This window comes from Cucumis sativus, chromosome 4, assembly GCF_000004075.3.
Source record: "Cucumis sativus cultivar 9930 chromosome 4, Cucumber_9930_V3, whole genome shotgun sequence".
In the NCBI taxonomy this organism is placed as follows: domain Eukaryota; kingdom Viridiplantae; phylum Streptophyta; class Magnoliopsida; order Cucurbitales; family Cucurbitaceae; genus Cucumis; species Cucumis sativus.
In genome coordinates this window covers 21,595,329-21,619,383 of record NC_026658.2, presented here as the reverse complement: position 1 = coordinate 21,619,383, position 24,055 = coordinate 21,595,329, and the positions used below count along the sequence as shown (strand labels likewise).

At 32.3% G+C, this 24,055-nt stretch overlaps 2 protein-coding genes across 2 annotated transcripts; one reads left to right on the top strand and one right to left on the bottom strand.

Annotated features, from left to right (window-relative positions):
• Nucleotides 1-6,800: 6,800 nt before the first annotated feature.
• LOC101203491 (rhodanese-like domain-containing protein 9, chloroplastic) lies at nucleotides 6,801-10,442 on the top strand. Its single transcript, XM_004144619.3, has 6 exons — nucleotides 6,801-6,957; nucleotides 8,186-8,439; nucleotides 8,601-8,751; nucleotides 9,191-9,276; nucleotides 9,390-9,494; nucleotides 10,246-10,442. The coding sequence occupies exons 1-6, from the start codon at nucleotides 6,884-6,886 to the stop codon at nucleotides 10,314-10,316; spliced, it is 741 nt and encodes a 246-aa protein (XP_004144667.1). The 5' UTR covers nucleotides 6,801-6,883; the 3' UTR covers nucleotides 10,317-10,442.
• Nucleotides 10,443-16,490: 6,048 nt separating this feature from the next.
• Nucleotides 16,491-22,183, bottom strand: LOC101203740 (anthranilate synthase alpha subunit 2, chloroplastic). Its single transcript, XM_004144620.3, has 11 exons — nucleotides 21,742-22,183; nucleotides 21,362-21,546; nucleotides 21,066-21,255; nucleotides 20,481-20,632; nucleotides 20,025-20,140; nucleotides 19,669-19,915; nucleotides 19,507-19,563; nucleotides 18,369-18,521; nucleotides 17,556-17,636; nucleotides 17,237-17,323; nucleotides 16,491-17,075 (listed from the first exon to the last, which is right to left on the bottom strand). Exons 1-11 carry the CDS (start codon nucleotides 21,914-21,916, stop codon nucleotides 16,752-16,754), a joined length of 1,767 nt encoding a protein of 588 aa, XP_004144668.1. The 5' UTR covers nucleotides 21,917-22,183; the 3' UTR covers nucleotides 16,491-16,751.
• Nucleotides 22,184-24,055: the final 1,872 nt, after the last annotated feature.

Genomic DNA, 24,055 nt, shown 5'->3' with positions numbered 1-24,055 from the left:
TCAAAATGGAATGTCATGCATATGGTGAATACCCGGTCTAAAGGATATTGTTACTTTAAATTCTATTTCTACACAACTAAGTAGTACGACGTAGTATGCATTGAACGAAGAAAGACTCTCCGATTTCTCAATTGAGAGGACTTACAGTATGATATGGTTTAGGGGAGAGGGAGGGGGTTTAGTTGGCGCTTTTCCGTTGAGGATGTATAAGCTGAAGCGCAAAGGCGCTCTAAAGTCCATGTCCTGTAGCAAGCGTACAAGCGCGATGCAAAGTGCTGCCCTTTGACAAGGATTGCCAAGCGTTGTAGCGCCTCCACATTTTTTTATAAATAATGGATTGCTGTATTAGGTTAGAGGATCCGATGGGGTTGTTTATCTTCTGAACCATTTTCTTTCCTTCTTTCACATTTTGGGTTGTGACCATGCTTAGGAGGGCTCTTCTATCGGTTATGGAGCGTATTATGGGGTAAGCTACTCTTCTAGTTAGGATTAGTGTAGATTTCTCCTTTTCCTTTTGATTGTGTAGTGGGTTTTCAATCTTGAATCACTGATTGTGACTTAATGATTTAGATCATTAATACATGTTTATGTGATCACGAACATATAGAGGCACTAGATTTGATTAACTTAAACATGATCTTCATCACACAAAGTAGTGCTTTAAACACTCTTGTATGAAAACCATATTGAATTAGTTAGCTAGACTGTAAAAGTTAATGAATTCTCCTTAGAACTTAATGTGATTAATTGAACATGTAGAGTGTGAGTTCGACTTAGTATGATTAGTTAATTTGATATTTAAGATGGCTGGTTAGGATCATAATCAATTTGGCTAAGCATAATTTTGATAATTCTAGGAATGATCAACCAATTTTGGATACTACACATTTATCCTAGGTAAACCATTTCAAGGTAGTTCAGTATACTTCAACTTTCTTTCATTTACTTTGTAGTGTAATTGAATGAATTTGACAAGCAAAATCCTAAGTGATTATATAGAGAAAAATTTTCTAAAAATAATTGAATGAATTCGACAGTCGAAACCATATGGATTAATGTTTGTCAAAGTTTGTAGCCTCGAGGCATCAGGGGAGCACCATAGTGCTTACCCTCATCTCCAAAAAATTGAAGATCTCGAAAAAAAAGCGTTGAGCATGGGATCATTACACTCCTATTCGATGCTCCTTTTCATGTAGCTTCTTTCTCTCTTGATTCAACCAACTTCGATTTGGCTCGATTTAGCATCATTTTTAGTGCTACATCCAGTTAGGTAGAATCACAAAATAAAACACATCAAATTAAGTAAAATTAAGTAGATGAAGGCAAGCATACTTTCGATGCTCTCAACATGCAGATTAGGATTATGCTTCTTGTTATCTTTATTTTCTCTTGCTCTTGTTTTTATGTGCTTTTCTCTCTCTCTTTCTTTTGCTCTATTGGATTCAAGTTTTTATTACTCCTTATGCTATATTTGTTTCTTCCTCTCGCTCGACCGTTGTTCAACAATTTTCTAACGATTATATGTATAACTTTTTTAAAAAATGTCCAGAAGTTTGTTTGGTATCATTTTGCTTAACTAGAAAAATATTTTAATGTAATAATTTACTAAAAATCTTTAAAACATTGTTTGAAAATACAAATGGAAATAGATTTTAGGAAAAAAAAATATTTGAGTTTTGATGAATAGGTGCATTTAGTCTATGAGTTTTAAAATTAGTTATTTTTGTCCGTGAGTTTTAAAAAATAGGTTTAAAAAGTCTGTCTCCAACTATAAGATCATTAAATTGAATATAAAAAGTTATAAGTGTTGATATGGCAAAAGAATACTTTTTTATTCTTTCTATCTTTCCTCCCTTCTCTCCCTGTCTCTTCTCCATCTCCAATTAGATAGTTTTAATTAAAGATCTTATCTATAATTAACTATGTATTGGAATTGATGTCCTAAACATCGGGTTTTGTGGTTTTATTAACATAAATTATTTATTTAATAAAATCAATGTGTTTTATTTGACATTTAGACAACATTAATTCAATCCAATGAACTATGATCCAAGGTTATATATGATGTTACTTGAACAATATATGGATAACATACAAGTGGTTCATGTTCAATATCTAACCTAAAAGGTCTGCAATAAGTAGATAAATGTTAGGTGCCTTCTTTTGATAACACAGTGAATATGATTCACTTTGTAATTGTTAAAAGAAATGTAAATGTTACAAACAATATGAACCATATTGTTCATGTGAAGACCATGCGAGTGGAGATTGTTCGCACAAGATTTTTGGATAAATGTGTTTCGTGGAGTTGAATTTATGTTTATATTATGTTCATTTGATGCGATGTTGTTCGATCTTTAATATTTGATCCTCTGATTCTCTCTCGGTTGAATGTGTACACTTGATGTATGGAAGCAGAGCGCTTGATGTACTTAAAGTTGGAGTCTTGGAAGAATATTTGTATCTCCAAAGAAATTGAGCTTCAGGAGCGATGTAGTCTTCAGAAACTTTAGAATCTTCTTGTTGTTGGGAGAATTCACTCTAGGATCTTACAAATGAAGAGAACTCATTTATTTATAAAGTTTTCATGTGGACTTTGTGGGTTTGGGTTTGGTTGGTCCATGGACCTGACCCTTGGACATAACCTGTACTACAAATTTTTTTAATATATGTAATACTTGTATCTTCTATCCCAATTTCTTACTAAGGGTTGAGAAAGGTTAAGAAACTTGCTTAGGAGTTTTGGATCAAGTTTGAGGAATTTGAAAAGTCAACGTAAAGCTTTGGAAAGCAAGCAAGGAGAGTTTTAGAGCATGCATCTTGGAGCAGAAGGGTGAAATCTCGATCTTGCTCGACTGAGAGAAAAGATAGAGAAAGACATAATATGAATCTCGAATCATCTTAGGGAGTGTCCGATCGAGATTGGAAGCATGAGAAAGTGTGATTAGGGTTCACGATGGATCTCGACCCGATCTTCAGCTGAGATCACTTGAAGAAAACGCGTGAAAGACTTTCAAAATTTCATTTCTCGCGTGCTGTCAGCGTTTTTCGGATGCATAGTTTACTTTATGTTCGAAAGACCCATATCTCTCATTTATCACCCATTTTCACTTTAAGAGCAAGTAGAGAGAAGAGTTTGAGAGAAGTTGAAGTTCTTTGAAAGAGTTGAAGAGTAGTTTGACCAAGCTTCAGTTTGGGTGTGTGGTCAAGAGGCATCCGAGAAGTTGTCTTTAGCAAATTAAAGATAAAGAAGAAGGGTTAAGAGCCTATGGTTTAGATCCAAGTAAGTTAAAACTCTTCTTCTTTGTTGAAGACGATTTAGAGAAAGTTTACAAGTTTTTTGTTGTTGATCTAGACTCTAAATTCGATTAGGAGTTCATTTGAGCTAGGGAAAACTTGGTAGAAGTGGTTCTAAGCAAGCTAAGGTTGTCGAGATTTCAAAAGAGTTCAAGGTGAGTTGAAAAGGATTTCCTTGAGAAGAAAGAAGGAAAGGGAAGAAGTTAAAGAGATTTTGTCATGGTTGAAGCCGAAGTTTTAACTTGAGTTTTCTTGTTATTTTCAGGGCAAGAGAAAATACGGCAAATTTATAACTCAAGAATCTACCCAAACGTTGTGAGTGACTAATAAAATGAATTTCTAAGCTTGATTTAAGAATTTATGTTTTAAAGCATGCTTCGAGTTTGAGCATTTGAATGTGCTAGATTTATAAAATTTATTTACAAAGCATGAGTTTCAAGTTTAGAAAAGAGTTATGAGAAATCATGATTGAGTTAATTTTATAAAGCATTCAAATTGAGAAGTGTTTTCTTGAAGCATGAGATTTATGAGAATATATTTAAGTCTATATTGAGGTTTTATGAAAGCCTTTTCGCAATACCTTTTTACAAACATCATTCCGCATAAACAACTTCAAATCATTTCATTTTGCATAAACCTTTCTTTATGCTTAAAAGAAACATATTTATAACATAACAATTTCACATAAACATACATTAGTTAACAGTCATTCATTTCACCAAGGATCCCGAATCGTTCTCTACGCTTGGTCTCATTACCTTGCATTTAGTTGCTCAGGTCGCTAAGCTTTATACGACGCTCCTTTCAACGCATAAGTCAGCCTCTTATCACCATGTAATCCGTACACCCCCATGGTGGCCTTGACTCTTTATGTGCACATAAAAGTTAACACCATCTCAAGGAATCAACTAATGGTTTGAAAACCATTTCATAACATGGAAATCATAATCATCAAATCAAGCTTTAACATTATAAATCATGCTTGAAAACATAACTTTTCATAGAAATCTATTTTGAAACACTTTTTCAATTGAAATCATCTTTCAAAATAGTAAAACAGAACCACAAATCTTTTAAGAAAAAAAGCACTTACAAAACTTTACCAAATAACTTCTCTTCTTCTTCTCACAAGCCTTTTCTCGCGAACTAAAACATCAACACTTTGCTTTTCTTCTTCAAAACAAATGACTTGGGCCCTCTTTCTATAGAACTTTTAAACCAGCTTAGTCATGCTTAAACTCTTCTCAATTTGCCAGCTCCTGCTTCTTAGTGGACTACGTGTAAACTTAAAATGTGTCATTAACCATGCTTAACTTAAATTCCACACATGGCCCACTAACTAAGCTTGTGAAATTTCTCCGAACTTTCGTTACTTCTTCTTGCCAAATTTCATTACACGCTGAACGTTGCTTGTCCAACCTTTCTCGCGAATAACCTTATCGCGTGGTCACACTTGAACTTCAAGAACTCTTACTTGCAAACTCACCAACATTTCATCACATAGAACTCTTAATGTGAACTTACACTTAAACTTCAAGCTTTCCTCGTAGACTTTTTCCCTACAGAACACTTGGTTCTCCTCGCGAAGACCAGACCAAACACCTAATCTAAACACTTAGTAAAAAACTTCACTTCTTAGTTTACGCGAAGATTTTTTCTCTTCTCAACTTAAATTTCTGATACAGGTCTTACAATACTAATCGATCGAGTTAACTAGGTAAGTGATCGTATAGAGATCATATCAAATTAATATTTAAATAATCTTGATATTCTGGAAGAAAGAAAGAGAGGATGAAGAAAGAAAGAAAAACATATGAATAAAAATATAAGAAAGAAAATCTAGAAGAGGAACTGAATAAATCTGGAAGAGAAGATAAATTAATTGCAAAAAAGAAGAAAAAAAAATGACGAATTATCTGCAATATCAAGGACAAATCTGAAATATATGAAAATATTTTACCAACTTTCTAAGTTTTTTTATTTTGTTAGATAGACAATAAATATTTGTTGTTTTATTATATTTAATGAAAATTAACTGATTAGTTATTATTATTATTACAAAAAAAAATTGTTAAAAATGTGGAAAAGGAAAGGAGGGGAAGGGAGAGAAATTATTTGATTTTGTTTAAAAAATGGATAAACAATGTTGATTTATAACTAACATTGTATGTTGTCTCTAATGTTAGCTTAAAACTGACACTAAACCTTTTTTTTTTTTTTTGAAAAATTACTTGTTGTCACATTTTAATATGAGATAGTTGCAAATATAACAATTTGATTCAAAATATTTAAGAATATAACAATATTTTAAAAAATTTGTAAATATAGCAAAGTCTGTCAAAGTCTATCAATAATAGACCATATTGTAAATATTGACCATAAGAGTCTATCAGCGATGGAAGTCTATGATGACAAATTTTGCTATATTTTCAATTTTTTTAAAATGTTGCTACCTCCTTAATTATTATTCCTAAAATTGTCATAAATTATAATTACATTTTTAAATTGAAGTAAAAGCCCATTTTGTTGAAGTGTTGAAGCATGTGTTAATCTTGAATGAAAGTGGTTAAAGTGTTTTATTTCAATATACTTTCACTAGCATTTTTATACATCTTTCAGCAACACAGTAACAGAATCCTCATGAAGAAGCACTATCAATGGTTAATTCTATTTTCTTTTTTTGAATAAATGTTTAAACTAAGGCATGATCTGCTTAGGTGTTAGGATTTGAGTAATAAACAAGTTTTATCCATTTATGCTTGTTGATGAACATTACATACCTTAGTATATATTGTGGTTTGATGGAAACACATTTAAAACCATTGGCTTATGTACCAGAGAAATGCAGCATATGTGCATTTGGGTATGTGTGTGTTTGACTTGGATTCTCAGTATGACACACAACATATTACTCTTGCAATGTCTCGAGCGCGTCTAACCAAAGAATCGTCGACATGTGCACATTAAGCCAATTAAATTGGGTTCATGGTTGGTGTGATCTTTGACCTAATAAATATTAAAAGTCATCATAATATAATAGTGAAAGTATGTGTAGATATCAATGTCTGAGTATGATAATTATATACCTAATGCCAAAAAGATACTCCTAACCATCTCATCCAAATTCTGATAATTCTGCTACAAACTACAATATTAATTCCATACTGAAAATTTTGAATATGAAAGGTTTGGATGATAAAAATACAGAACTTCATTTTATAGAAAAGATTATACACTATTGTGGGAATCCATTGATGTAATCAAATCAAGTTCATAGACCATAAAAAGAACATAATAGTCCAATGTTAAGAAAGAAGAGAAGGGAATAAAGAAAAAAAAAAGTAGAAAGTTCCACACAAATCTCAAAATTTGATCGAAATTTTACCCCTTCGATTTCGGAGTTATTTTCTCAATAAATAACAATCCTACGAGGCATCAAACTCGAAAGATCCGGATACTATCCGCCAGCTCATTTGACACGTGTCAAAAACCCATTGCAGCTCCGAAAATCGCGAGCAACCCGGAAATCAGAATAAGAAAGAAAGCAATTAATTGAGAATGGAGATACACTGATAAGCTCAAAAAAATGCTTAATTCCTCGTCTTTATCTCATACAATGGCAGGAATCAGGCCTTGCTGTTCAACTCTTCCTTCAAGAAGGTGAACCTTTTTCCTTCTTTTATTGGCCCCTTCAGTTCAAATTCGATTTTTCCTTTCTTTTTCTTTTCAATCCCCATTCCATTTGGCCTCTTCAAACCTACCTTTGAGATATTCTTGACATCATTTTTCATTTGTTCTACCCATTCTAATTTCTGGGTTTTCTCTGTTTGTGTTACTTTAGTAAATTTATTTGAAGAAAATGGAAAAATACTGCAATTCTATGTTTCATTTCACACTGCCAATTTGTTTAAGTAGTTAACTGTTTTTAGCTACATTATTACATTAGGATGATGATAAGAGGTTTGTGTCTAGCAGTTAGTCTTAGTGCTTTTGGCATGCATTTTGACGCAAGTGTTATTTTTATTGAAGCACTTAAGTCACTTTTGGAAGATGAAACATTTCAATACTTCAACTAAAATTACTTGATTCTCTTTTTTTTTTAGAATTTCATAGACCACTAATAAGCAATCTCAATGTTAAAAATGAATTTTCCAGTAGAACTCTTAACTGTTAAATTCCATGAATGCTGCATTTCACTTGATTATTTAGATGCATTAACTAGACACAACATTGATGGCTTCTACTCATGTCCTAGATCGTCGAAGAGCTAAATTTTCCTTTTAGTTCGGTAATCTGCCAAAAGATTTTCTAGCTTCGTGCGTAAAGGAATCCTCAGTGTATTTTGTTTGATCACAGCTGAGCCAAGATATCTAACCCAAAATCGCATATATTAGGCGCCATCCATGTATAAAAAAGAATTGTATCGACACCATTATTTTTCTGTGTGTTTTCCTTATTATTAGGCAAGTAGTTTGAATCCCTGTTGTCATTTCCTAGGGTTGGTAAAATAAATTAAAACATATGAGAAAGAAAGATTTTGAATAAAAATACAACACTAAGATATTTTATAAGTGATTCTTCAACTCTTTCTATAGTATTTTTATTCCTAATTTTTCTTTCTCTAATGCTTGAATTTATTTTACCAACCCTAGAATTGAGTTTGGTTGTTTCTAATATTCTTCTATGTTCCTATAAAGTGTTTGTTTTTGTGGTCTTCTAATTTCCTGAGGTTTGGGATTTATAGAAATTTATTGTTGTGATGAAGGATGATATATTATGAGCCTTGGCTGTTTTGAATGCAAAAATGAGTCTTTTATGCCAAATGAAAACAATTTACACTCTCTTTTGTTCATATGAAATAAAGGGATTAAGTATGTGTTTCCTCCAGCAACCCAAGGACATCCTGGTTAACTTTAAGGACTGTTCCTCATCGAAGAACCTATCCAGGGAAACGAGTTCTTCAGAGAAAAGTTGGAATTAAAGCTGAAATAAATTTTGTCAATGCTGAAGAAGCCAAAAAACTAATTGCAGTTGATGGATATGTAATCGTTGATGTTCGGGACAAATCGCAGTTCGATCGAGCTCACATTAAATCATGTTACCATGTCCCACTTTTCATTGAAAACCAAGACAATGATCTTGGTAAAATTTTCTGCTTCCCTAACTATTCTGATATTAGATGTGCTTGTGAGTGCTTTTAGCGAAATACTTCGAGATTGAGTCAAATAAGTATCAAACACTTTTAAAGTACTTTTTAGTATTTCAAAAGTGGTTCTACTAAATTTAAACATTGTGTTGTGCAGGAACCATCATAAAAAGGACAGTGCACAACAATTTTTCTGGTCTCTTCTTTGGATTGCCATTTACAAAACTTAACCCTGAGTTTGTGCAGTCTGTTAAAGCCCAGCTTTCACCTCAAAGCAAGTTATTGCTAGTTTGTCAGGAAGGATTAAGGTTTTTTTTTTTTTTTTAATTTTTCTGTAGATGTGCTTTGTGAGTTTAAACTACAAATTTGGTTTGTTGAAAGAAAGTTAAAATTTAGTCGTTTATACTTGTTAAAACCTTCCTAAATAGTACCTTAGGAACTGTTTATGAAATTTTATCAAACTATATAAATGAAATTCTAACTTTTAAAATTATGAGATTAATTCTAACTTTCTCCGAAACGTTGACTATAGGGATCGAATTTGTAATTTAACTGATTTGTAACGCTAAATTATGGTATGGTTAACAGAGACTAAGAGTGATTTTCTGGTTGTTAAGATTATTCCTTTATGGATGTGTTGGTGCCGTTTAATTGAGCTATGTACATTGCTTTTTTGGAACATTCAATCTGGCAAAAAAAAAACAAAAGGAGATTAATTATAATCAGTGTGTTATAATTGGTAATTAGATCCACTGCTGCTGCGGACAAGTTAGAGAAAGCTGGTTTTGAAAACATTGCTTGTATAACTTCAGGACTCCAATCTGTAAAACCAGGTCAAGTTTTCAATCCTTCAAATATTTCTACATATTTATTCTAACTCCAAAGCTTTAAAACCCAATTCACATTTTTGGTTTTCTTTTTTTTTTAATTTCTTTTATCATGATAGGCTCATTTGACTCAGTTGGTTCGACCCAATTACAAGATGCTGGCAAAGCCGGTTTGGTAACAATTCAAGGCAAAATTTCAGCTGTACTAGGAACTGTTCTTATCTGTAAGTCTCCTCAACTCTATACCATCCTATTTATTTATTAACAACATTTTGATGGGCAGCATCGTTTTTCATATTAACTTTTAATGTAGGTTAAATTAAATGTATGTTTTAGTCTCTACTCTCTAATGTTTGGTTGTTTCTCTCAATTTAGTCCTTATTGTTCAAAATATTTCAACTTAGTCCATTACAGGTTTACGCTTTTTTATTCAATCTCTAACTCTTGGTGAATGTTATAGTTGATTGTTCATTGTAAACTTACGTCACATGATACTTTGCATAAGAAGAAGAATTGAAATTTCTATGAAATTCTTGGGTGATATTAGGTCGGTAATTATTATATTTATTATTTCTCTTTTTGAAAAAAGATTGTTGAGTAGAGCCCAATCCGTTGGACATGGAACTAAAAGTTGAAGGAACTAATAAACACATTTTAAAGTTTGATTTATTGCATATCAAATTGAAAGTACAAAGACCTACAAAGACCAAATATACGAACTCAAAGGTTTATAACCTTTTCTAAAGGTTGCTTATAGCCCTTTTCTCCATGTATATATTTGATGTACTTATTATTATTATTATTATTATTTTATTTACTTGGGACTTTCTGTATTTATTTGAATTACTATATTCACCTAACTACACAATATTTTTTTAAAAATAATATACCTTTTTATTTTATTTGCTTTGGAAATAAAAATAGACTTATGTAGTATGCATATACTGATGAGAATTATTTGAATGAATTTGGCAGGTGCATATTTATTCGTAACTTTGTTTCCAGAACAGGCTGAGAAGCTGCTTCAAATGGCACCAACAGGCTAAACTTCTTTTATTGTCTAAACATTAACCCTTTAATTTTATTTTTAATTAGTTTTCTTTTAGTTTTATTTTTTTGTTTAGATATTATTATTAATTGCTGTCATTAAAATGCATATATATTTTCTACCACTCTTTTTTTACCCCTTTATATTCGTAACACAGTTGAATTTTGGAACTAATCATAATTTGTTAGGTTATTTACTAAATTAATGATGAAAATTATAAATAATTGAATTTGAGACTAATTAAAATTTGGCATATGTGTCAAATTAAAATTGAAGATATAAATCGATCAATTTTGATAATGTCACATGTTTTCTTTATGATCATTGGATTAAGTTAATTATTTTGGTTCAATTAAATTGCTTAAACTTCAATTGAGTCAAAAAAAAAAAAAAAGCTTGGCTAACTATGACTTAAATCTATGTGGAGTCCATAAGTCTAGTCCATGGAACAACCTCTGTAAATCAAAGAAATAAAAGAGTTCTCTCTATTTGTGGGAGACAAAATAAGATTTTTTACTCCAAAAGGACAATAGAGAATTCTTCAAAGAGCCAAAAACACTCTCCAACTTTCGAAACTAACCGCCTTTAAAGATTGAAGTTTAAGCTTTCTTCTAAGACTTTAAATTCAAGAACATTACGTGTTCCACTACCTCAAATCAAGTTTAGGCATTCAATCGAGAGAGAATCAAAACACCTTAAATCAAGTATTGGCATTCAATCGAATTGCATCGCCTTGATGTAACCAAATTTGTTCTGCTTCCATTTTTTTTATTTTCTTATTTCACTTATTTTATTCAAAAAATTGTTTGTATTATTTTTATGTTTGTTTCCATTTCTTTCTCTCTTTTTTTCTGTTTTTCGACATGTTCTTTTTTATCATGTTTCTCGATTCCTTTGAAATATTTCAAAATTGTTTGAGATTCTTCTTCTGTCGAGTCTAGTGGCTTCATAGAGAACTACAAGTAAAACAATGCTAGATCATTAGTGAAAAAATAGCAATTGTATTGATAAACCGTGATAGACTTTTAACATTGTCTATTCCAAATAGACATAGATATAAATAGATAGACATATAGTAAAAAAATGCTCTAAATTTTAGTCTATAAACATCATTGTCTATCTAGAAAAATACACATATAGAACATGTTCTAAATTTACTTACATTTTCATATTAAACAATATAGATAATTGGGCTTTAAATTTGCTCTTCGAAGTATCATGAACTGAAGCACCACTATCAATCACCCAACTACTCTGTTGTGTGGCAAGATTTACAACATCACCATCAGATAAGATGTAAAAATCTTCAGTGACTATGGTGATTGTATCAGCATCACTGTCATCGTCATTCTTCTTTTCCTTGCCCTTATGATTTTTACTATTTCTTTTCAATTTTCGACAATACTTCTTTATATGCCCTTTTTTATGGCAATAGTGACACTCAACATTTGCAAACTCGCCACTCCTACTTTTGTTTTTGTTATTACTTTTCGGACCCTTATTTTTACTCCCCCTCTTTTCAGTAACTAGAACATCTGACTATGAAGAACTCTGAGACTTTCTTTTCATCTCATTGTTCAACACGCTACTTTTTACTAAGTCCATACTTAGTACACCATTTGAGGCTGAGTTCGATGAGGAAGTTGTAAATATTTTCCACGAGTCTAGCAATGTACCAAGCACCCATAACCCATGCATCTCATCCTCAAACTTGATATTCATCCTAAATAACTGATTCAGAATACCTTGAAATGTATTCAAGTGATCTAACATAGGCGCTCCATCTTGATACTTTAACTCATATATGTTTAATCAGAAACATTTTATTATTACTAGTTTTAGGGGCACATGGTGAATCGAGCTTATTCCACATACTTTGCGCATGAGTTTCTTCACAAATATGGTTTAGAAAATTATCTTTTACCCATAGCCTCATAAACACAGACTTTCCTATGACATAATTCCCATTCTCTATTAGTTTTGTCGTTAGGCTTCTCATAAAAAAAAACTGGAAGGTGCAAATCATTTAGATACAATATCTTCCATTTTTCTTTTCCATACTTGATAATTTGACCCATTAAGAGTAACCATCTTAACTGAACTAGTATCCTATTCAACACAAGAAAATAAACTAGTATCCATATTCAACACAATTAAATCCCAATTAATTAACCAACGCTAGATACCACTTTGTTGGGATAAACACCTTTTAACTTGGATCAATTATCTCACTCTTGTGTGAACATGATAGAATACTAATCAACAATAATAACAACAATTATAAAAGAATTTAACATGGAAAAACTCCCTCAACTTACTTGAGGAGTAAAAAACATGGACCGAAATCAAAATCTCTACAATAATCTTTAATGGGTACAACAAAGTTCTCGAGAATAATAATACGGCAACAACGGGTAGCCAACTATCTACTAGAATCTAATGGTAAATAGCTCCAAATGAAATCTACACCCTTAAAATGAAGATCCACGTGCCAAAGAATAAAATTTCAGCTCAATCGGACCACGAATCGATCTCCAAATGACAGAAAGACGAACCACGCGAAATTTACTTTTTCTTATTTTTCACACTGTGTTGCCGTTACTAACATATTGTCTTCATTAATCAATTGCATAATAAAGCTAAATTAAAAAAAAAGTTGTGGACTGGGCTCAAAATGAAATAAGCCCAACAGGAATCCGATTTATCCACAATCATCGATGAACAGAAGTTGCTCTTGAACTTAAGACAAGCTGAGGAAGGTGTAGATTTTGAGTTTTAGATGCTAAGATCTTTGAAGTTGTTTTTGAAACATTTTCTATTCAATATTTTTGAAATGATTAAGGGGCAGAAGTTTTGTGAGGATTTTGATGTGGTGATCATCTTGGTTTTGCCACCGCTTGGATACCAGATATGCGTAAGTTGAGCACCACGCTATGTTCTTGAAGTCAAGGATATGTGTGAGCCTGAGGTATGGCTTATCATATGTGGCTACAAGCTAAAAGGATTTGATTGGGCTTTAGAAGAAATGTATTGAAGTGTGCCTTAATTTTGTTGTTGAGAAAGGAAGAAAAGGCTGAGAGTTCCCTGCACATTTCTTTTTCTTCTTTTGATTAAAACCTTTTAAAAAAACTGAATATATATATATATATATATATTATTTAATATTAAAGAAATCGAACTGACCCAATTGAATCAAGAAAACCAAATTGATTGTAATCGAACCGCTCATATCAGTTGTCAATTTTCCTTAGAATAAACCGACTAGGTTGACTTTTTATCCTGGTTTATGTGCAAAACCACCCCATCCGACCGATGATCACCCCTGAGCTCTTGTCATTGCATTTTCTAAATTGTAAAAGTAGCAAATTTAAAAGTTGATAACCTTATGATTACTGTATGTAGTCCTATGATTATCATGTGATAGTCATCTAATATCACTAATTTTATCATATTCATAATAATATGCTAAAAATAGGTGTCATAACCTATTTTTTTCTAAATGTTTAGGTAATTTTTGCAATTTTCCGCTATTTTCTTTTTTTTCCTACACTTATTATTTCTTATTTTAGACTAACAATATGATATTTCACATGAATTCAGTTATGCTCTAAGTTAAAAGAGTTATGAACTCCTTAAAAGAGTATAATGACTTGGCTCTCTCAAATCCTAAACCCTTTAGGCTCTCTCAAATCCTAAACGGATTGGGATTCTACAATTCTTCCAACAAGTTAATTAACTATTAACGTGCATAACCATGTTGAATTAAATCATATTTAATACAAAAATATAATAAATAATTAAAATCCTTATGTACTTTGAATTATTATGATTTATTCAATAATATAGAAACTTCACATGGTATCAGATCTCTAGATTTTCTTTTTCTCATTGAAAATTAGTTGCCACTGCTACCTCTACCTCCGTCGATTTGACTAGGCAGTGACGGATGTAGACTCATGTGTAGATTTGTCGTTCTCCAGTGCCAACTCTATCCAACTCATTGTACAAACTGCAGCGGCTTTCTCCATCTTATGTCCAGATTAGTGTGTCTTTAACCCATGTTGTCTGTTTCATATCAATTCACCACTCCAAATCTGTCTCAGGGAGTTCATGCCTCTCATCATAGGTTTCATTCTCTATTTGTGTTCGCACAACTGTCTCCAGATTTTATTTAAGTAAAAGTCTTTGCCCATAGAAAATTCATGTCTTTTTCAACTGGTTTGGTTTGTTTAATTAGCTCAATTGGTTCAATTTTGTCCAGTCATGGTTCATCGATTTGGTCTAGTACTTTTGGTTGGTTCAATCATTGAGTCTGGTTCAATTAGCGCAATTTTTATGTTCTATTCTATGTATTTGTTCTGTTTTCAAATCAGTCGTTCATGTGTATTGTTATAATCTTCTATGAGGATCTTTGTTATTGCCTAGAAGTTCTTTGTTTCGTTCTTCGTAGGTTTTGTTATAGATCTCTATACGAGAATCTATGTTTCTATCCCAGAAGTTCTTCGTTTTGTTCTTCATGTGTTTGTTTTTAGCCTAGAAGTTCTTTGTGTTTTTGTTTTTCATGGGTTTTTGATTTTATCCTAGATCTACTGATTTGCTTCAGATGTTTTCTTAGCAAACTCAAACTTGTGATTCTAGCATCTTGAGTTTAAGGGTGAGTGTTAAAGGAAAATTAGGGCTTGTGAATTATTAGTATTTCCATTATTATTTTCCGTTTTGAAATTTTTTATTTATGAATTTTTCTTTAGTGGTTTCTTAGAGGTCTATATATTCCTATGCAGTTAATGTACTCTGAATCATTATATGATTTATTCAATAATATAGAAATTTTACAATCTAAATTAATGATCTACGATAATTTATGTTATGATACACAATTGTGTAGTTTTTTTTTACGATAAAAAAAACATCAATTTTAAATGATCGTGTTGATTATGGTATGCAATTGTTTAAATTGTGTCAACAAGATTGCGTAGTTTTTGTTTTAAACGATGGAGAAAATGCTTCAAATTTAAACGATCTTATTGACTATGGTAAACGATCATGTTGATAATTTAAAATGATATTTACTCTCGAATATGAAGATGATGAAGAAGAATATTGAAACAATTATAAAATAGCTTCAAAGAATCTTGTTGACAGATGAAATAGTAGATTTAAATAGAAGAATAAATCATTTAAAAATAAAAGAAAAAAAATATAAAAGAGGAGATGAAGAAATTTGGAAAAGAGAAGAAATCGCAAACAAGAAAGAAGAAGACAGAGAAGTGAGGCCAAGAACAAATTTGAAAATTATAAAATATTTTTATCAGATTTACTAGCTATTATTTTTTATTACACGAACCGTAAATATTTTTAGATTTTTGTTATATTTATATAAAATTAACTTTCTACCATTCATCCAACATACTTAATTATACCCAACCATAGTGTACTGAATCATATTTAATACAGAATAATTAATATTTATAAATTACTGTATATTATAAATTCATATGAATCTAGTTAACATAAATTTAAAGACGCATACACAAATTTTATTTTATTTTATTTTATTGCTATACATCCAAATTCCCCTAAAAGTATATTATTACCACAATGCTCTTTTATATTTCTAATTTTGTAACAATTTGTTTCTGAACTTTACTATAAAAGAAATTTATTCTCTACTTTAGAATTTACTAGTTCCTATTGTAGAAGATTTAATGAGATTTATTAAATCGATGAAATAATTAAAGTTTCAATTTTTTTTATAAAATACAGTCTATATTATAAAATAATAAAAATTAACCTCTACTTTTAGTAAATTCTTTTTTCAATGTTAGGAAATTAAAAATAGATCTTTTTTTCATGTGATGAAATTAAAAGTAAAGAGTAAATTGTTCGATCAAATTTTAGTAAAAATATTTACACAAAAGTAAGTTCATAACTTTTTATTCTATGAAAGTTAAATAGTTTATCTATTTTTAAAAAAACCCCATTGAAAATATAATATTGTTTAGTTTATTTAATTCCAAAAGGAGTTGAGCTAGAAACCACAACTTTGATAGATCAAATAATAGCTAATAACAATACATTCAATTGCAATGATTAAGGCCTTGAGCTTTCAAAGGCATCTAATACCTTAAACATTCTAATAACTTTTAACTTTGTGTTTAATAATTCCCTGAGAAATTCGAATTTGAGAGTTCATTGTCCAACCAAATCCTGAACTTTAAATTGTGTCTAAAAAAATCTATGAATAATAGAAACTTTTAGTTATAAAAAAGTTGAGTATGTAATTTCAAATATATAGAGGCTAAATTAATACTCGAGTACTAAAAACTAATATAAAATGATTATATCTATAGTCATTTTTTAACCCAAAAATTGGAACTTGAAACTACTAATGGATGAATGGAAAACAACAGTAAGAATGAACGTAAGTTTGTCATTATTTTCCAATGAATGACGACTCTGCAAGGTCAATTGCACGGGCAAGTGCAGCGGCTTTGTTCTCACACTCCCTTTGTTCGTCACCAGGATCACTGTCTGCAACAATGCCAGCGCCGGCTTGGAGGTGAGCTACCCATTCCATTCGGCGGTTTGCATCCTTATACGAGTAAATGGTGTCGTAACGGGTATTAGTGGGGAACACAATGGTCCTTAGTGCAAGGGCTATATCCATGTCTCCTGAAAATGAAATCCCACCAAACCCACCGCTGTACGGTCCTCGCCTCGTAACCTCCAGCTGATCAATCAACTCCATTGCTTTCACCTGCATTGCAATGAGGTTGATCAGTAAAAGCCCTCAAGATTGTCACTGCTCATGAAATGAGCTCCATCGAACAAGTCACTTTGAGCATTCACCAGAGTTCAAAAACTGCAATTCTAAACTTTGACTACTTTACATGATACGAGAAGAAGTAAAAATGTTACCTTTGGTGCTCCGCTAACTGTCCCCACAGGCAAGGCAGCTCGCAACACATCCCAACTGTTTAAATCATCAACTAACTCTCCTGTGACCTGGGAAGAGAGGCTTCATTATTAGCTAAAGTTTGGGAGTATTTCTATAATGGTTAAAACTACTTTTGTCATTTTCAAGATCATTCTGAAGATGCATTTCAGATTGATTTAAACAGGACAAATCACTCGGAAATAAGCACAAATTGATGTTTGACTTTGTAAACAAACTGTCCAAAATGCTAGAAAAACTACGCTTTTTGGTTGGAGTAGACAAGGAGAAAAGTATACTTACAGTTGAACTAATGTGCATAACATGAGAATACCTCTCAATATTCATAAGCTTTTCAACCTTAACCGAGCCAAACTTCGATACCTGCATGTGCTGTTCATGTGAGCAATTGGCCATTGAAAATCAATTTAGAAAATTGGAGATACTAAATCTCATGCTACTGCAAAAGAACAGAGGAACCAGAACATGTATAAACGACAACTGATCTTCTGATAGAATACACCAGCATAGTGCAAGATTGGACGTTTCTCCATGGTAAATCTGATCCAACAATTGGTTGCATTCATATCAATCGCTGGTTTCCTCCTGGACCGTCTTTTGGAGTACCAAAAAGAAAACCATATTTTACTGGCAAACCTCCAATCAAAAGAATAAACTAGAGATAGCATCCTAAAATCAGAATTTTGAGAAATAGATCAAATGAAAAAGGACTTCCATTTTAATCATCTTGTTAGTGATATATATTAGATTTGCCTTCAACCACCAGCTGCGAATTGGTGGTTTGATACATCTAAATACTAAGAAGATTGATGAACAGGACAGTAGCAGCTGAACAGATTATACATCTATGACATATCTGGCAAGGCATGACCTACAATAGAAGCTGACAAGGCAATATATGTATAGTATATATAGAATATTATATATATAGCATATGGCCATATCTGCATTTTAGAAATAATAGTAAATAAACACTTTTTTTTATACGTTTGAGTGTCTGGGCCAGCTTATGTGCACCTCAAGGAATCTCATATTAAATAAACACAAAAAGTTGACTAATATGGTAAAATAAACCACGATCAAACAGAAATATACCTTCCCAACATCATTTCTTCCCAAGTCAACCAACATGATATGCTCGGCACATTGCTTTGCATCGTTCAAAAGTTCCTTCTCCAACACTTTGTCCTCCTTTTCTGTTTTCCCTCTTCTAATGGTTCCAGCCAGGGGTCGATTAGTAATCTTTCCCTGTCAATGTTAACGGAACCAGACACCCAGAATAAAATACTCAGTCAACAGTCGCCTTCAAGAAAGGGAAGTAGAAAATGAGGCACTGAGACGGTGAAGACAGAGTTCTAATAAATGCCAACAATGTTACAACTCCACATATGTATAATAAGAACCAGCCAAAGTAACTATTGTTGATATTAGTGTAACAAGCAAGTGATACATTGGAAATATTAGTAGTATAGTAGTAGGGGCCTAGGGCTTAAGAGAAATTAGTCGGCAGTGTCTTGGTCTTAAATGCTGTTTGGGTATCTTAGGAATCATTTTGGTGAGGATTGTCCATTATGGAACTTGGGAGACAGATGCTCTTGAAAAACTTTTCATTACTACGCAAGATAAAGAAGATACATCCAAATATAGCCCTACACTGGACTGGACCAGAAAATTGAAGCAAATACAAACAGATACAACCATCAAGAAAAATATATCTTTTTTAAAAAAAGAGGCTTTGCTAGGGATCTTTTGAAGAACCTTTAAATTATATCGTACATCAATGAAATTGTGTCTTCTTATCCCAAAAGAAATATTGAAAAGAATCAAGAATTCAATAATCCAACCCTGATACAATTCTCGAATTTCTTTCAAACTAGAGCCTCCAAAGTAGGGCAAAGACGCCATGAGACCAAAGGATTTTCGCTTGAATATTAAACCAAAGGGTCTCAATCATATAAAGAAGAGCATCTGAGGCATAGTGCAAATTGAACAACCACTCCCAACTATCCGCAGTCAAGGGGCAAAAAAAATCAAAGAAGAAGAAGAGATGCATCTAGGTATTGTAACTTCTCATGATATTGCACTATATGACTATATTGTGTTTCTTTGCATTTTCTTTTGAGTTTTCTAAGTCGGGATACCTAACAGGTAACTTACTGATAGTCAAAATATCAGTCGCCGAAAGACAACGGTGAAACAATAAAATGACAGTATAATGCCTCTAATAGATTACCTTCTTCACGCGTGTAAGAATTTCTGGACTTGAAGCAACTAGGATGCAACCTCTAGCCTGATGACATGTATTTTTGTGATCAATAAAGCACTTCGACTAGCAAAGGATGAAACCAATTAGTGCTAAATTTAATGCACAACTACAACTGACAAAGCATGCAACCTGCAAATAAGTCATGTATGGGCTGGGATTGACAATGCGCAAAGCTCGGTAAACTTCAAATGGATCTGCAAATGTTCGGCGCTCAAAACGCTGACTTAATACAATTTGGAAGATATCCCCTGCCAGGATATGCTCCTTAGCCTGCAAAACTGCCTTCTTGTACTCTAAACTTGTCATGCTTGACATCTTCAGTTTTGGACCAAAAAGATGAGTTAATAATCTTATTGATCCTGCAGGAAGTTTTGGTCTGAAATTAACCGTGTTAAACAATCTGAGAAATAACTGAACATGAACGATTGGAGGGGCAGGGAGCAACCATATTTGAAAGACCTACCCTAAAGTAAAGGATCACTTACGGAACTATGTCATGTACTCTGGAGAGTAACTTCTCCAACCGAGCGGTTCCATCCTCATATGCTTCTTGAACTGAAGAATATTGATCCAAGTGAACCCAATGAATCACATAAGCTTGCTGCAATAAAAATCAAAGAATAAAAGTGAGCAGCAATATCTACAAAAGAAAAGTTGAACACATTCAAATTACTATTAACAACATTACTAGTTTTTCAATGCAGACATACTCTGAAATGTTTAATCATAAAGAAGAAAATCTCAAAAGAGGAAAGGCAGAGCTAAAACTCACGAACAACTTTCTAAAAAATCCAAAAAAAAAATCTCTCTCTCTACTCACTGACAGTTAATATCAACGTAGACTAAGTCATTATCTTCAAATGATAGTTAAATAGATATATAAATAAGAAGATTGCAACACAAAGTCTGAGAACGACGTACTTTAAATTTAATGAATCTACCTTATTCACATGATCAAACACAATAACATCATCATAAAGTCCTAGATGAACATCAGGAAGGTTTCTGTCATCTGTTGGTGCACTAGAGAATGGCAATTTCTTCTTTTCTACATAGCGGACAGTATCATATGAAAAGTAACCAACCCATCCTCCTGGCAAGATATACATTTGGAAGAATTAGGGACATTAAGGCATGTAGGAGGCCCCTAATGAATGATTTTCAGTCAATTGCGTAGCAGTAGGCCATGAATTTTAGAAAACTGAATCATGTAAGAAAGATAAAATAAAATAAACTTGAAACAGAACTGAAAAATAAAAATCTCCTCATTGATATCCAATAATAAAATCAAAGATATCCAGGAGGCAGTCTAATTAACAATAACTTCAGAAATTTGCTGATGCTAAACAATACATACCTACATCCACCTACCCCCACACAGAATAATCAATATCCTTGCTAGTATATGAAGTGATATTGATTATTCTGTATATTATAAAAATAAAGATTATCCTGGAATAGATGTACTAAATTGATGGCTCAATATAGAGTACATTATATCATCAACATAGTAAGTCAATTAGTACCACAAAAAGCGTCAGGAAGTTCATCAATCATTTGAGGTTTCCATTTCTCCATGATTCTTCGAGGCACTGTCATAGGATCCTCAACAATCTCCTCTGTTCTTTTCCCTTCTTCATGATTCAAAATTGTAACAACATTTTCTTTCGCCAAAATTTCAATTGAGGGTTGAGCACCAACCACACTATATCTCCCCTGAGGTAATGGTATATCAGCAAAATCAACTATTCAGCACACAAACTACGATTCACACTTTATCTAAATGTTTCAGAAAAAGAAATGATAGCTTTAAAATACTTACAACATTTGAAACTTGCAAGCCAGGTTCAACGGATTCGAAAAGAAAACTTGGGGCTTCTCTATCATCTTCCTTGACCAAACAACGGTACGCAAGCACTGGCGAAAGGTGATCAGAGAATATGCATCGATGAAGCGGGATCAAATTCCCCTTCTTTGAAGCTTCAATAAATGCTTCTGGACTGTCGACTAGAAACAGCAATAATACAACGTTAGAATTCTATCCATCAAAATGAACTGAAATTCAGCGAAATAAATTGTTCAATTTTCTAAAGCAGCCCACAATGGTCGGAAAATAAACAATTCCTAGTTCGCTCCCCCATAACTGTCAATCGTAAACTAAATTTGTTACAACAACTATCTTCTTTCAGATTAGAATTTTACCGAGTGATGCGGCAGAGCATTTGATTGCAAGCACTCTTGAGTTACCGCCGACAAGAGCTCGAGAGGTGGAGCTCAATCTTGACAATTTAGAGTCAAAGTTGAGAGAAATCTTGGACGGTAGCCCGACAGTTAGAGGCAATTGATTCGAAGTGGCAGCTAGGGTATTCATTATCATCGGAAAATTGAAATGGTAGAGGAAGACAAATCAGGAACAGAATCTGAGTGAGAAATGTTCTAATGGAATTATTTATTATTGACCTTTCGGTAGAGTCAATTAGTATTACAAAATTTTCTTACACATCTTCACAACGAAACGAGAGAGAGATAGAAAGAGAGGAGCGGGGGAGGAGCGGGGGAGGAGCGGTGGAGGAACGGCGGAGGGCAGGCGGCGGCGGGAGAGAGTGAGATATAAGAATGACGAGAGAGACACGTGTGTGTGGGGCTGTAGAAAAAAAAAAGGGTTTAGGATTGTGTTAAAGAAAAACCTAAAAATTAATATAAAATCAATAAAATTCAGTCACACATTAAAAACATGCTGGATTCCTTTAGGGTTTAAACCGGCTAATCAAACCGGTCGGTTCTTGGCATTTTCAACGAACCTATCAAACTTCAATTCAACTCTTACCCCTTCCGCCTTATCGACTACCCAATCGCTTTCAACTTCTTTTTCCTTTTCCTTTTCCTTTTTTCTTTTTCTACAAAATTGATTGTTGAATTGAAAGTAAAGATATCAATTCATCCAAACACTTTTATTTGTTTGGTTTATTAAAACGCTGTGAGTCGACTTTAAACAAAAACTTATTTGCATAAACAATTTACATTCCATGGATTGAGTGTCACCCGATGAATTTAATATATGTTAAAGGGCTAGTTCATTCTTCATGTAACGATTCAACTCTCTCTATTAAGCTGAAAACATGTTGTGCAGCTAGTTCTACAATTTTAAAGATAATAAAAACAAACAGATAAACATATTTAAGTTCAAAACCATGAAAAGCAGAAGTAAAACTGTGTTACCATATGGCATGTCACGGATTCTTTTTGTGGCTCACCGATTTTTCTCTATCTTTACCTTTGTCTGAAATATTAAACATAGAAAATGATGAGTATAAACACATACTCAATAAAGGACCCACTATTAGTCCTGCTTCCAAATACACGCTATCCAGTGAACCCTAGGAACTCATCTGGTCTTCGGTGAACCCAAAGGAACACCAAAGAGAAATTGGTCTTCGGTGACTCATTAAGGTTTTCTTGTGAGGTGAGAAAGAAGATAAATGCATGGAAACTAGACGGTTTAAATATAATAAGAATAATACTAATATAATATCATTATTATTATTAATATATTTCTTTTCCTTTTCCATTTCCAAATTAACCAAATCCTTTCTCTTTCCTCATTTATTCTTTTTAAGTTGATTATCCTTTTTATATTCATTTTTTAATATTTTAAAACCATTCTTAGCTTTTGTTTTAGTTTTTAAGAAAATTTCTTCCCTCGTGGTTTCTTCTTCAACTTTATCACCTAATTTTTTACGCAAGTTTTGTGATTTATTTTTTTCTTGTTTTCGAGTTTGTTATTTATGCATTTACTTCTCATTTTTCAAATCATTCTTTTTTTTTTTTTGTATTAGATCCTTTATTTTATATCTATTTTATTAATGCTTGAAATAATTTATGGATCTTTTAAGTCCTTGTTAGGTTATTTAAATTATGATATTGTTCTTATATGTCATCAATTTCTTCTTGATTTATTCTCGTTGTCATGTTATTGTAGATTTAAGTTGAAATCTAAGTGGAGAAATATTTTAAAAGAAAATCAACAGAGTCATCATCTTTTTTGAAGAAAAGTAATTATAGTTAGGGGAGGTATATCACTAAAGTAAATTTAGAAGATTTACCACCAAGTCTTAATTTAAGAACTAGAATTCTTAATTATAATCGTAGAATTTGAGATCAAGTTCGTAGAACATATCTACAAAAAGGACCTTACCAACCTCCAAGTTATAGTCAAGAAAGTTTAATTCAATTTAGTTTACTGAATATTCTAGTTGGTTGGAATATAGTATTTCAAAAGATGTTGCCTATTGTTTATGTTATTAATTCAAACGAGAAGTTGGAGAACAATCAGAACGTGACAATTTTGTTGGCGAAGGATTTTCACATTGGAAGAAAAAAGAGAAATTGCAAACTCATGTTAGAAGACTAAATAATGCACATAACCAAGTTTGGGGCAAATGTGAAGCTCTTTTAAGTCAAAACAACAAATTACAACATTTTTTAACATATTTCTGATCAAGCAAGAATTTACTAT